Genomic DNA, 11,691 nt, shown 5'->3' on the forward strand with positions numbered 1-11,691 from the left:
TTTAGAACCGAATCGAACCAAACTTTTCGGGTATCTAGTAAATGGAACCGTCGGGTCCAAATATAATTATAGAACCGTTCGGGTTCGGTTCCATTCGGTTCGGTTCGGATCGGTTCGGTTCCGTTCGGTTCTGTACTATAATTAAATTTTTTAACATTTATAACAATATTATATTAATACAACTAATGATATATTCAATGGTTTTGGAATGTCAGAGATTAGTAAACTACCTTGTTCAAATGATTGCTACGATCAAAATTTCAGTCGACGAAGGTCACAGCTTCGATCGAAGGTCACAGTGTCGGTCGACGATTGTATAGGTTTTGAAATATTAGTGAGGCTGCGAGAGTGAGTGCGAGAGTCGAGACAACGTTATGCACTTTAGTGTAGGCATTTAGGATTATTTAGTGGATTTGATCTTGTTTGGCTAAGAAATGAAACAATAAAATGGGTAATTGGGCCAAAAATTAAAAAATTAGAAATGAAACAAATTATTGGGCCTAAAATTTGGATTTAAAAATCGTTAATTTGTTTAGAAAAAATTAAAATTAAAATAATTTGATTTACTCTATATAAAAAAAATTTAGAAAGATTCAGTTCTTAATCGGTTCTTGGTCTAGAACCGAAAACCAAACCGTACCCGTCGGTTCTCAATTCAGATACCCGTTCGGGTATTCAATTTGACAAGAACCATCGGATTCGGTTCGGTTCGGTTCGGGAGATTTGCCCAACCCTATATTCAACATAAAAGGTAATGCAAATATTTATTCAGAACCCAATGACAAAAATTAATAGTATTATAACTCGAGAAATGAAATATTTTCTTCATAGCCTAGGGAATTTGAGCATCATTTACCAAACATGCCTAGCAACTTCCACCTTGATGCCAAATCATCTTGCAAGATAGATAAGATAACAAATAGACTTAAGGGAAGAGACTTACAAATTTGTATCGATGTTTAGAAGATCAAGGTAGCTTCTAAACTTTACCCATGGGAGCACCTTAGTTCCCATATCTATAGGATTATATTTTGAAAGGATTTTCTCAAGTTTTACCAGTTTTTGAGAAATCATATCTATAATGAAATGCAATCTAAACATATATGTTCATGAAAGACAGGATGTTTGCATAAGTGAATAGCAGATTGACTATCAGAATATATTGTCACATTGTCCTTAAAAACACCAAGTTCATTTAATACACCTTTAAACCACAAAAATTCTTTAAAGGCTTCAGTAGCAGCAATGTATTCTGATGCAGTAGTGGATAATGCAACAACATGTTGAAGTTGTTATTTCCAACTAACATATAAATTACACAAAGTAAACTTGTAGATTTCTTATTATCTCTATCACTAGCATAGTTAGCATCAGTAAAACCTTTCAATTTTATTCATTCGGTACTGAACTTATATATTAAGCCAACATTGCATGTTCCTTTCAAATATCTAAACAGCCATTTCAAAACTTCCCAATGTTTGGGACCCGGGTTGGACATATACCTGCTAAGTGTACTAACAGCAAAGGTTAAGTCAAATCTAGTACACACCATTAGAAACATTACAGAACCAATGGCATTTGTATATGGAATTCGTTTAATATATTCTTTTTCTTCATTAGCAGGTGTTTGTTCTTTAGATAATACAAAGTGATTAGCTAAAGGTAATGTAACAGGTTTACATCATTCATGGCAAATTTCTTCGAAATTTTCAGCCTGATGCAAAAATAAAATTGAATTAGACCTATCTCTTTGAATTTCCATGCCTAAGATCATTTTAGCATTACCTAGTTCTTTCATATCAAATTCATTTTGAAAAGTAGTTTTTACATCATTTAACAACTTCAAGTTGGGACCAATCAAAAGCATATCATCAACGTATAGCAACAAAAACACACAGTCATTATTATTTGCGTTACTTGATAGTACAACCAATGATCAAATTTACTCCTTTTAAAACCAACCGTTTTAACAAAAATCAAAACGTCTGTACCATTGTCTAGGAGATTGTTTTAAACCATACAAAGAGCGTTTAAGAAAACACACATGATCAGGTTTTTGTTTATTTTCAAAACCTTTAGGTTGATCCATAAAAATCTTTTCATCAAATTCTCCATGTAGAAAGATAGTTTTAACATCAAGTTGTTCAAGTTCCCAATTGAAAGGTACAACTAATGCAAGCGTAGTCCTAATTGTGGTATACTTAACAACTGGAGAAAATATTTCATTATAATCTGCCCCTTCCTTTTATGTGTAACCCTTGGCCACAAGTCTAGCTTTAATCTTAAACCCTCTCCTTCGATAATTCCCTCCTTAATTCTAAAAATCCATTTACACCCAATTATAGACTTGTCTTTAGGTCTTGGGACTAATTCCCATGTTTGAATCTTATCAAGGGAATTTATCTCTTCTTTCATCACTTTCACCCAATTCCCAGATTGTTCACTCCTCAAGGCTTCTTCATACGTGTTTGGTTCCCTATCAACTAGTTCTTTATAACTAGCATAAGCAAGTTCAAAATCAAACTCTAACCTTTGAAGCACCCTATGCGTTCTTCTAACTCTGTCTCTAGCTAACTGGTAATCAAACAAAGGGTTTTGCTCTACTTGATATTCCTCTATAACTTCATATCTCTCAGTATTTTCACTCTGATTATCGATTGAGGTGGTGGGGGTTTGAACACTTAAGGACCTTAAATTTACTTGAAATTCGTCACTAATGTTTTCTTGTTGTTTTTCTCTCAAGGTGTTACGTTCTGATTTTAGACACGGCAGTTCAGACTCATTAAATGTAATATCACGACTTATGATGATCTTAACTTCATTTTGACTTCTATCCCGAAGCCTATACCCTTTAACTCCTTCAGGGTATCCTAAGAAAACACATTTCCTAGCTCTAAGTTCTAGTTTTCCCTCATTTTGATGAAAGAAAGCAGCACAGCTAAAAGTTTTCAATACAGTATAGTCAGCACATTTACTATACCATTTTTCATGTGGAGTATCACCATTTAATGCAGTAGAAGGTGTCAAATTAATCAGATAACACGCAGTGATAACAGCTTCACTCCAAAAAGATGTAGGAATTCCAGAACTCAACATCATACATCTAACTTTGTCAAGTAAAGGATGATTCATACGTTCAACCACCTCGTTTTGGTGAGGTGTATAAGGAATACTTTTATGTCTAGTAATTTCACATTTTTCACACAAATCATCAAAATCATTATTACAGAACTCTAGGCCGTTATCAGTTCTTAGATATTTTGTCTTTTTGTCAGTTTGAGTTTCAATTTGCAATTTCCATATTTTGAAAATTTTTAAGGTTTCAGTTTTATCATTTAACAGATAAACCTAAACCCTACGAGAGTAATCATCAATTATGGACATAAAATATATATTACCACCCATTGTAGGATTAGTAGTAGGCCTCCATATATCAGTATGAATATATTCCAAGACTTTAGTAATTTTATGCATACCAGACGAAAAAGATGACCTATGATATTTACCAAGTACACAGTGATCACAAAAAGGCATATTAGACACAGTCTTTTCCAAATACACATTTATCATTTAGCAATTTAAGTCCTTTAATACTTATGTGAGCTAATCTATTGTACAACTTGCGTGTGTCATCGATGTTGGTCAAATTTATAAAGAAAGTTGACTTTTTAACAATTTCAACAGTGGTCACATAAATACCATTTCTTTTAGTACCTTTACATGTGAAAAGATCACTCTTAATTATTTTAAACATGTTGTTTTCAATTTTACCAGTAAAACCATTAGTTTCTTATGCTCTTATCGAAATAAGATTTCTAGCGATTTCAGGAATATATCTGACTCTATGTAGTTTAAGCAAATAACTAGTGTCAAATTTCAACGTGATTTCACTAATGCTAGCAATTTTATATGCATGATTACTGCACAAAATAGCATGACCACTTTCAGATTCTTGCGTATTTTCAAACCAGTCTTTATGTGACGAAACATGAAATGATGCATCAGAATCAAGTATCAATTCATTTAAATGTGATTTCACAGTCAAATTTACTTCAGTAGGTTCAGAGTTTAATAACACATATAATTCACAAAATTCATCAAAAGAAATAATAGCATTTGCCTCATCGTGAACCTTTTCCTTTTGTTTGTTTTTCTCAACATAACAATATTTAATGAAGCGTTCAATTTTACCTCACCCATAGCACTTTCTACCTTTAGTTTTACTTTTTGACCTAGATAACTTCTACTTTTCTTTTTACTAATAGACGCGTATCCACTTTGGTTATCACGGGTCCTAGACTGAGACCTACCTCTCATCATATGAACCTCACCACTTTTTCTTTCGACTCTCTCGGCTCGTATTTCCATTTCTTTACTTCTTAACGAGTTTATGACAATTTTAGGTGTTAAAGTTATCTTCTGTATTTAATAGCATTTTTAACTTCTCTATAAGCTTCAGGGATAGCATTTTGCCTTATATTCTTCAGATTTTTTTTACCACAGTTAGTGATATCTTGCACGAATTTATTAAAGACATCCAAATTATAATCCAAATCTTTTGAAGAATCAATTTTGAAGCTAAAAAAGCTTTCAATTAGAAAAAAGTTTGTTTGAAGTTGACTTAGACACATAAAGTTCCTCCAATTTTTTTCAAAGTTCTTGAGCTGATTTTAATTTACCAACTTTTCTTAATACCGCATTAGACAGTGTAATATTATAGAAGTGTATATCAATTCATCTATATTCTCTTTTTTTTCATTAGTCAAGTTTGTAGGAAAAGAGTCATCAATAACTTTGGAAACTTTTTGTTGAACAAGAATACCTTTCATTTTTTGTTACCAAATTGAAAAATCTCATTTACCATTAAAGACACCCAACTCAAAGCGATGTGTCGATATTTTACCAAAAAATGCACAGAATACAAATTCAGATATGTAAAAGTCACATGTCACACAGATTATACAAGGTAACAAGATTCCTATGGTTTCACAATAATGCACTATCCTAGAACACCAGGGTTTCATGAGAATCGAGTTCTCAGATTAAGGGAAGAACTAGAATAGGAGTCTGGGTACAAGTCTAAAATAATACGAGATAACGCAAAAAGACGTTCAACAAATTAATCTAATGACGAATAAATAATTTCACTTAGAAAATTAAACAGATAATGGCAAGTAATTCTAGGTTCTATCAACAAGCAATGGTTGCCAAGCAATGACAACCCTCAATTCTAATGATCACCCTACACGATGATTTGCTAGTGCGACAATGTAAAGTTTCAGCCAATTTATCAGAGTGGACTTGTCTAAGTCCATAAATTATGAGAGATACAAATTTACTGCTTTAAGGCAGCAATTTTGGCCTAAAGTAATTCAGTAAATATGTAGCAATTTCAACCGTCGATGGGCAAAATCGTCCAACTTTTTCTTTGTAACCTGAAACAGAAAACTTCTAACACGAAAAATGTCAGAAATAATGTGAGGAACAAACTACCTGAAGACAATTCCTCAAAATTCGACGCCACGTGCCCTCACGAGCCCTTGCTAGAGCCTCTATGCACCGTCATCGGGAACATGCGCCACACACTGAGCATCGCCTCCACCTGCACGTCTCAAGCCCGATCTTCATTTCATCAATGGACATCTGGATTGCCGGGAAATCGAGTTTGCAGGTGCAGTTTTTTGTGCAAAAAATTGGGCAATCCGTTTCTTTTGATTTCTGCCGAGTTTTGGTCAATTTTTGGCGGATTTTCACCACCACCAAGCTCTGATACCAATTGTGAAGCAAACACACCTACAATTTGAATCAAATAACCAATTAGTGAAGGATTTGTAGAGATTATTTCAAAAAAATCAAAACCAAAAATCTGAAAATTGAAGAACGATTTTCCCCTTTTTGATTAGGCTCAGAAACTCGATCCACACCACAAAAGTATCTCCAATTTGAAGGTCATTATCAGTCACAAAGACAAATTCACAAAGAAGGCAGAGGAGGATTTGTGTTTGCACTAAGCAGGAGGAGATTTTTTCTTGTTTTTTGGTGAGTAAAATAAAGAGTAAAGACTCCAATTTATAGGCTCATGGGGGAAAATGGATTTCCCAAAAATCTTGCAAAATTAGGACGAATAAAAAACTACAAGATTATGTTAACTAAAAGATAAAGCTCAAGACGAGATAAAGTGGTTAAAGAAAGATAACGATTATATTTATCTATCTTTCTTGTGATTTTCAAATTACTTTCAAGTTGGATATTGAGCATCTAGCTCAATAGGCTGATTACCTCTAAATACCTAACATAATTGGACTACTTCAATTGTGATGTGAATTTAATTCTACAATCTTGAACTTATAGCCTATGAAGTTAAAAGGGCCTCAATTTTTCATCATAGCCTAGGGATCTGGACATCACTTACCAAACATGTCCAACGGTCACGTCAGGGATGGTTGCCCTAAACTCAGGGCGGTCTTCCCATCACGACGTACTATCAAAGCAGATAAAATACATCAAAAAGCTCATAGTCGATACTCTTTCCATGGGTACAAACACATGAAGAGAAAAAAAAAAAAGGAGACTTTATCGAATTGTAAAAACCATAATATAAATTCGAAAAACTATAATATATAGAGGAAAGCAAGCAGATAAATTTTTTTTCTAAGTTTTATGTCTCTCGATGCATAGTAAAAATCTTAACCTCAGATTGATGAATATTTTATATCATTTGAATTCTGAAATTAAAAAGGTTGAACGGGTATTAAATTTGAAATTGAATTATATGATCAAAATTGAGTGTCCTTCTATTTCATTGTTTTCCTCTTCAACACCCTCTCCAAAGCATGTATTGTTATGGTTTGTTTTAATTAACTGATTTCTCAAAATCTATTCTAAAGGTCAAATACAATTAATTAATAGATAATCAATATCCCATTTAGAAGGTATTTCGTAAGAATTAAAATTAGATTTTTTAGTAGATTGTAATAGAAGTTTTTAAAATGTGTGATTAAAAAGTTGTATGACTCATGAAAGATATAGTTAATATTGATTATTTAACTTTGACTAAAATTAAAATCAATTTTTAATCTAAATCAAACAAGCTCTTACTCTAACCTCCATTAAAATCCAAGAAAAATACAAAATTAGCAAATAGAATTTAAAAAAAAAAAAAAAGGTTTATTTGTTCTTGATTTGTTTCTCCCAATACTCGTTCTCCCATCCCTCAACTTCCTTAGTAGACTTCACCTTTGCATCAATAAAAGACTTCAATTCTTGGGGCTCGTATGGTGGAGGCATTGTGCATGGAATAGAATTACTTGGAGATTTCTCTAAGGATAATTCCATGAATTCCTTCCATATCCCATATGAAGGGCATGCCATTGCTTCTGCACAAAGCTCCATTGCATTTGGAGGAATTGTGGGTTTGTATTTAAAGAGCTTTGCATACTCATTTAGAAGATGAAATATGTAATCATATACATTTTCCATCTTTAGATCGTTGTGGATAAAGCTACTCCCGGCTTCTCCAATGGCCTTTGCCTAAAAAAAATTGAAAAAAGCACATAAGTTTTCGTCAATAATGAACAATATTAAAGGCTTGTTTGAGCCACATTATTTTCAAAAAAATATATTCTTCAACAGTGATTTGACATCATTTCAATCACACATTTTTCAATAAAATAATATTACATGCAAATATAAAACTTTTCCTTATTTTTTAACCACACATTTCCCATTGATTTGACATGAATAATGCATTTTTTTTTTTCTAGAATGTGGCTCAAACATGAGCTTAAGATGAAAAAGAAGCTAGGTCTCAATGAATCATTGTATGATCCAGTTATGCGTACTAAATATACTTTCGAGTCTCTAAAATATAATTGGCATGTTTAGTACAGTAAACTCAATAGGACTAAACAGTGTTCATTTTTCTTAATTGTGTCCAATTATGTTCAGTTTGATACAATGACTACCTTGGATAAAAAGAGATGAAAAGTTATAAAACCAGCTACATATTCAACATAAAAGGTAATGCAAATATCTATTCAGAACCCAAAGACAAAAAATAATAGTATTATAACTCGAGAAATGAAATATTCGTATAATTAGTGTACTAAAGTGTTTCTTCAACAGATCATGGCACCTGTACTCGTGTGGAACAAATATTGCCAATTAAGCGACTAGACAAAACTAAAGAAGAGATAAATACGACCAAAGTTATTATCCTGCCTAATCTTGTCCACTACAGTTTATCTATCAAATATATCGTACCAAATTATAATGAGATCAATGGCTATCGTGGTTTTTGTAATCTTTTTTAGGTGGTGGTGCAAGAAAAAAAAATTACCTTTTGAGTATGATTGTTACCATAGTCAACAGCAAATTTTAGAGATTTGCATTTGTCATTGTCCCTAACTGGCCAATAATGTTGCTGTGGAATCATGCCCCTTATGAAGAAATCATGCCAACGCGGTGTCATTAGCAATGTGGGCGAGTCGCAGGCTAAAATATATTTTTCACTAACAGACCATGCCCATCCTTCAATGTATATTTTGTATCTGAAATACATAATCTTTATAGTTAATAATATTCGAAATTAACATGGCTAATTTAAAAAAGACAAATGAAAGTTATAAACGTAATTATACATGAGAGAATTATTTAATCCTACATCAAAATTTAAACATAAGTGTAATTATTGAATGGCACAGCCACTTGATTTAATTTAAATACTTGAACTATTAGTTATTAGAGAATTTAAAGCGTATTTAGGTTCCAAAACTTTGATTTTCTTTTCTTAACTGTTTTTGCAGGAAATGGACACAGAACTTTCAAATGCAAATAAATTCACGTTAAATTTCTAGTGCGACAAACAAATAACATATAGAGAGAATTTAAATAGGAGTTTCGACCTGTGTGTGCATTGGTCTGCAACATTTGATTGCTTGTACCCTATTTTGGCTTCCTTATCCCAATCCTGAAACATAATTGAAAAATAATATATATAAGCTTTTGATCTTAAACTTTAACCTAAAGATGCCCTGTACCAATAAGAGAGCAGATGTTCTTCTAGAGCGGACAATACATAAGTTAACAGCTTGGGTATGGAGATCAAGTCGTTTACAAAAAATGTGCATTTTCCGACCTCTATGCCAAAGTCGTTAACTTGGAAAATCAAGTATAGCACATGCAAGCGACGATCTTCACTCATAATTAGAAGGAAGTGTCGTCATAGTATAGTTACTAGAAGTCAATTTGAATGTCGTTAGTCTTGTATTTCTTTATTTCATGTTGACATGTCGAACGTTCAACTTTACATCCTCCTCTAGATTACTGTATTCTTTCCTTTTCGATTCTAATGAACTTATTTTTGATCCTCTAGTGTTTAGCGTAATATGAATACACTTACTTGAACGTAAAGACGGGTGTTCCAGTCATTTTTATCAGTAACATTGCACTTCATAAGATCAGCCCTCCATGGACACACATTGGGGTTTCCCCTCCAGTAGGCGTAGGGCACTCTGTCTTCCCATTTGGTTTTCTTATTTCCTTCTCTCATGTCCTTCAATACTATTCTCCATGGCTTTATATTTGTCTCTGCCCTACAAAAATGTATAAGAAAAATTACTCATTCATCAATCGACCTCAAAGTCATGTTTCTTTATTGTACAAATAATATTTTCTGCATAAATTTAGGCAAAAATCGTCATCTATCCTTTTCATGGAGAAAGTCAAGGTGGACATATATGTAATCTTAGGACATCATTGATATGTTTGGCACACTCAATATGATTGAGAAGAAAAGAAAGTGAAAATACTGGCTTTTTTATTGTGCAGTGTTGTTACGAACCCTAAATCTATATGCCTTTAAATTAAAACTCTTTTCTCTATATACTTATATTCAATCACACATTCGCACAATAAAATATTCTACACATACGGAAATGATCTCCTAAACCCAGTACTTAGTTTATATTAAACACCGATAACATGACACAACATTTAATTGGTGAATAAATTAATGACAGGTCCATGTATTTAATGATTCACCAATTAAATGGTATACCATGTTACCGATGTTTAGAAGATCATTCATTTCTACACATATACCCAAAAAAAAAAAAATTTTAACCACATATTCTCAAAAAAAATTCACTATTCAAAACATTGTTTTTGGTAAATAATGGCCTCCAAACCAAGGGCTTCTTATATTGAAACATTGAAAGCCCAAAAAATTAGCATTTGTCTTAGTAAATTTTTTCAAGAAAATAAAACCAAATATATGTTCTTGAATTTTTTAGTTACCATTTTAGGACAAAATTATTATTATAAATTAACTTGTCAAGAAGCTTTCAAATAAAACATGCACGAATACGTCATCGTCGAACATATGTTCATGCTGGCTTCAAAGCAAGTTAACTATACTTTTTGTAGTAATAGGATACCCTTTCTTACTTATACTTAAGGCCAAACATGAACTAAAATGGTTAGGATTAGAGAAGCATAGTACCAGCCCCAGAAAGACCAGTCGGGGAATACAATGTCCAAGCTCTTCCAATCTGAACAGTACCGGAACAGTGGCGGCGGTCCAGAGTCCGGCCTCTGGAAGTGTTTCGCTTGAATCACCGGCCGGTCGTCACAGTCAAACATGAGCTCCAAATCAGGCAATTTCCCAGGGTACCACCTCATAAGCTGTAAAATTCCCCACATTGTGAATAAAGCCCTTGTCTGAATCGATTGCCTGAATTTCTCCACATAAATTTTCCCATCCAAAATCACCAATCTGAAATGGGCAGTTTTGCGTGCTTTTTCGACCATTTCCGTTGTGATTCCTGTCTCTCTCCAGGGCCTCAAATCTTCGTGAATCCATCGAAAAAATTCTGGGCATTTCGGGTTCAATAAGGGGTTTGGATTGGAGGGTTTGTATGAGGTTGGGTAATATTTTGGGCATGTATTGGTTTGGATCCATATAGAGCAATTTAGAGGGAACTGGAGATCAGAATTTGAAGGATTATTTTGAAGTGCTTTTTGAGAGGAGAAGCATGCGTACTTAGCCTGCCAAAAAAAAAGAAAAGAAAGAGACGTTAGATAAAAATTATGTTCATGATTTAATGATTTATAATTCATTTCAATCTAACATTTATAAGATCACAATTTTTACCGATTTTTTAATCACACATTTAGGGTCGTTCAACATGGCTTTTCAAAAGTCCAGATGAGCTTTTGGACCCATTTCTCTAATTTTATGAAGTGCCTCTTATAAGGAAATTTTAGATGAAATTGGTCCAATGTAACTTTCTCTTGAAGATAGAAAGCTCTTTTAAAAATTAATTTTCAATCAAAAATTATAATTTTTAATTAAATGGGGCTAGCCGAACATTTTTAATTTCAATCACACATTTATAAGATACATTACTACAAAAGATCTTTTACAGAAAGTAAAAGCAAAAAATCATATCAAATAAACCCTTAATCAACTTTCATCAAAATCAACTAAAAATATAATTTTTAACTAAATGGGGCTAGCCGAACATGCTTCTTTAAAGTAGAATTGATTTTGTAAGTTTAGACTTTTTTTTTTTTTTTAAATCAAGAATGTGCACCATTTACATAACTAGGCGAGTAAAAGGGTGTCAATTGGATTGAATCGATTTGTTGGATAATCCTATTTGTACACTTCAAGGTATACACATGGGATTT

General features: G+C 32.8%; 1 protein-coding gene across 1 annotated transcript in view; it reads right to left on the reverse strand.

The window, feature by feature from the left end:
* Window positions 1-7,069: 7,069 nt before the first annotated feature.
* The window catches only part of LOC111410323 (protein O-glucosyltransferase 1-like), a 7,142-nt gene continuing 2,520 nt past the window's right edge, over window positions 7,070-11,691 (reverse strand). Inside the window, exons 2-6 of the mRNA XM_023040590.1 lie at window positions 10,502-11,046; window positions 9,401-9,593; window positions 8,904-8,968; window positions 8,339-8,549; window positions 7,070-7,530 (exon numbers count right to left, since the gene is read on the reverse strand). Coding sequence (XP_022896358.1) covers window positions 7,168-7,530; window positions 8,339-8,549; window positions 8,904-8,968; window positions 9,401-9,593; window positions 10,502-11,046 — 1,377 coding nt within the window. The 3' untranslated portion in view covers window positions 7,070-7,167. The remainder of the gene's footprint in view (window positions 7,531-8,338; window positions 8,550-8,903; window positions 8,969-9,400; window positions 9,594-10,501; window positions 11,047-11,691) is intronic.

Source organism: Olea europaea, chromosome 15 (assembly GCF_002742605.1).
Source record: "Olea europaea var. sylvestris chromosome 15, O_europaea_v1, whole genome shotgun sequence".
NCBI classification, from domain to species: Eukaryota; Viridiplantae; Streptophyta; class Magnoliopsida; order Lamiales; family Oleaceae; genus Olea; species Olea europaea.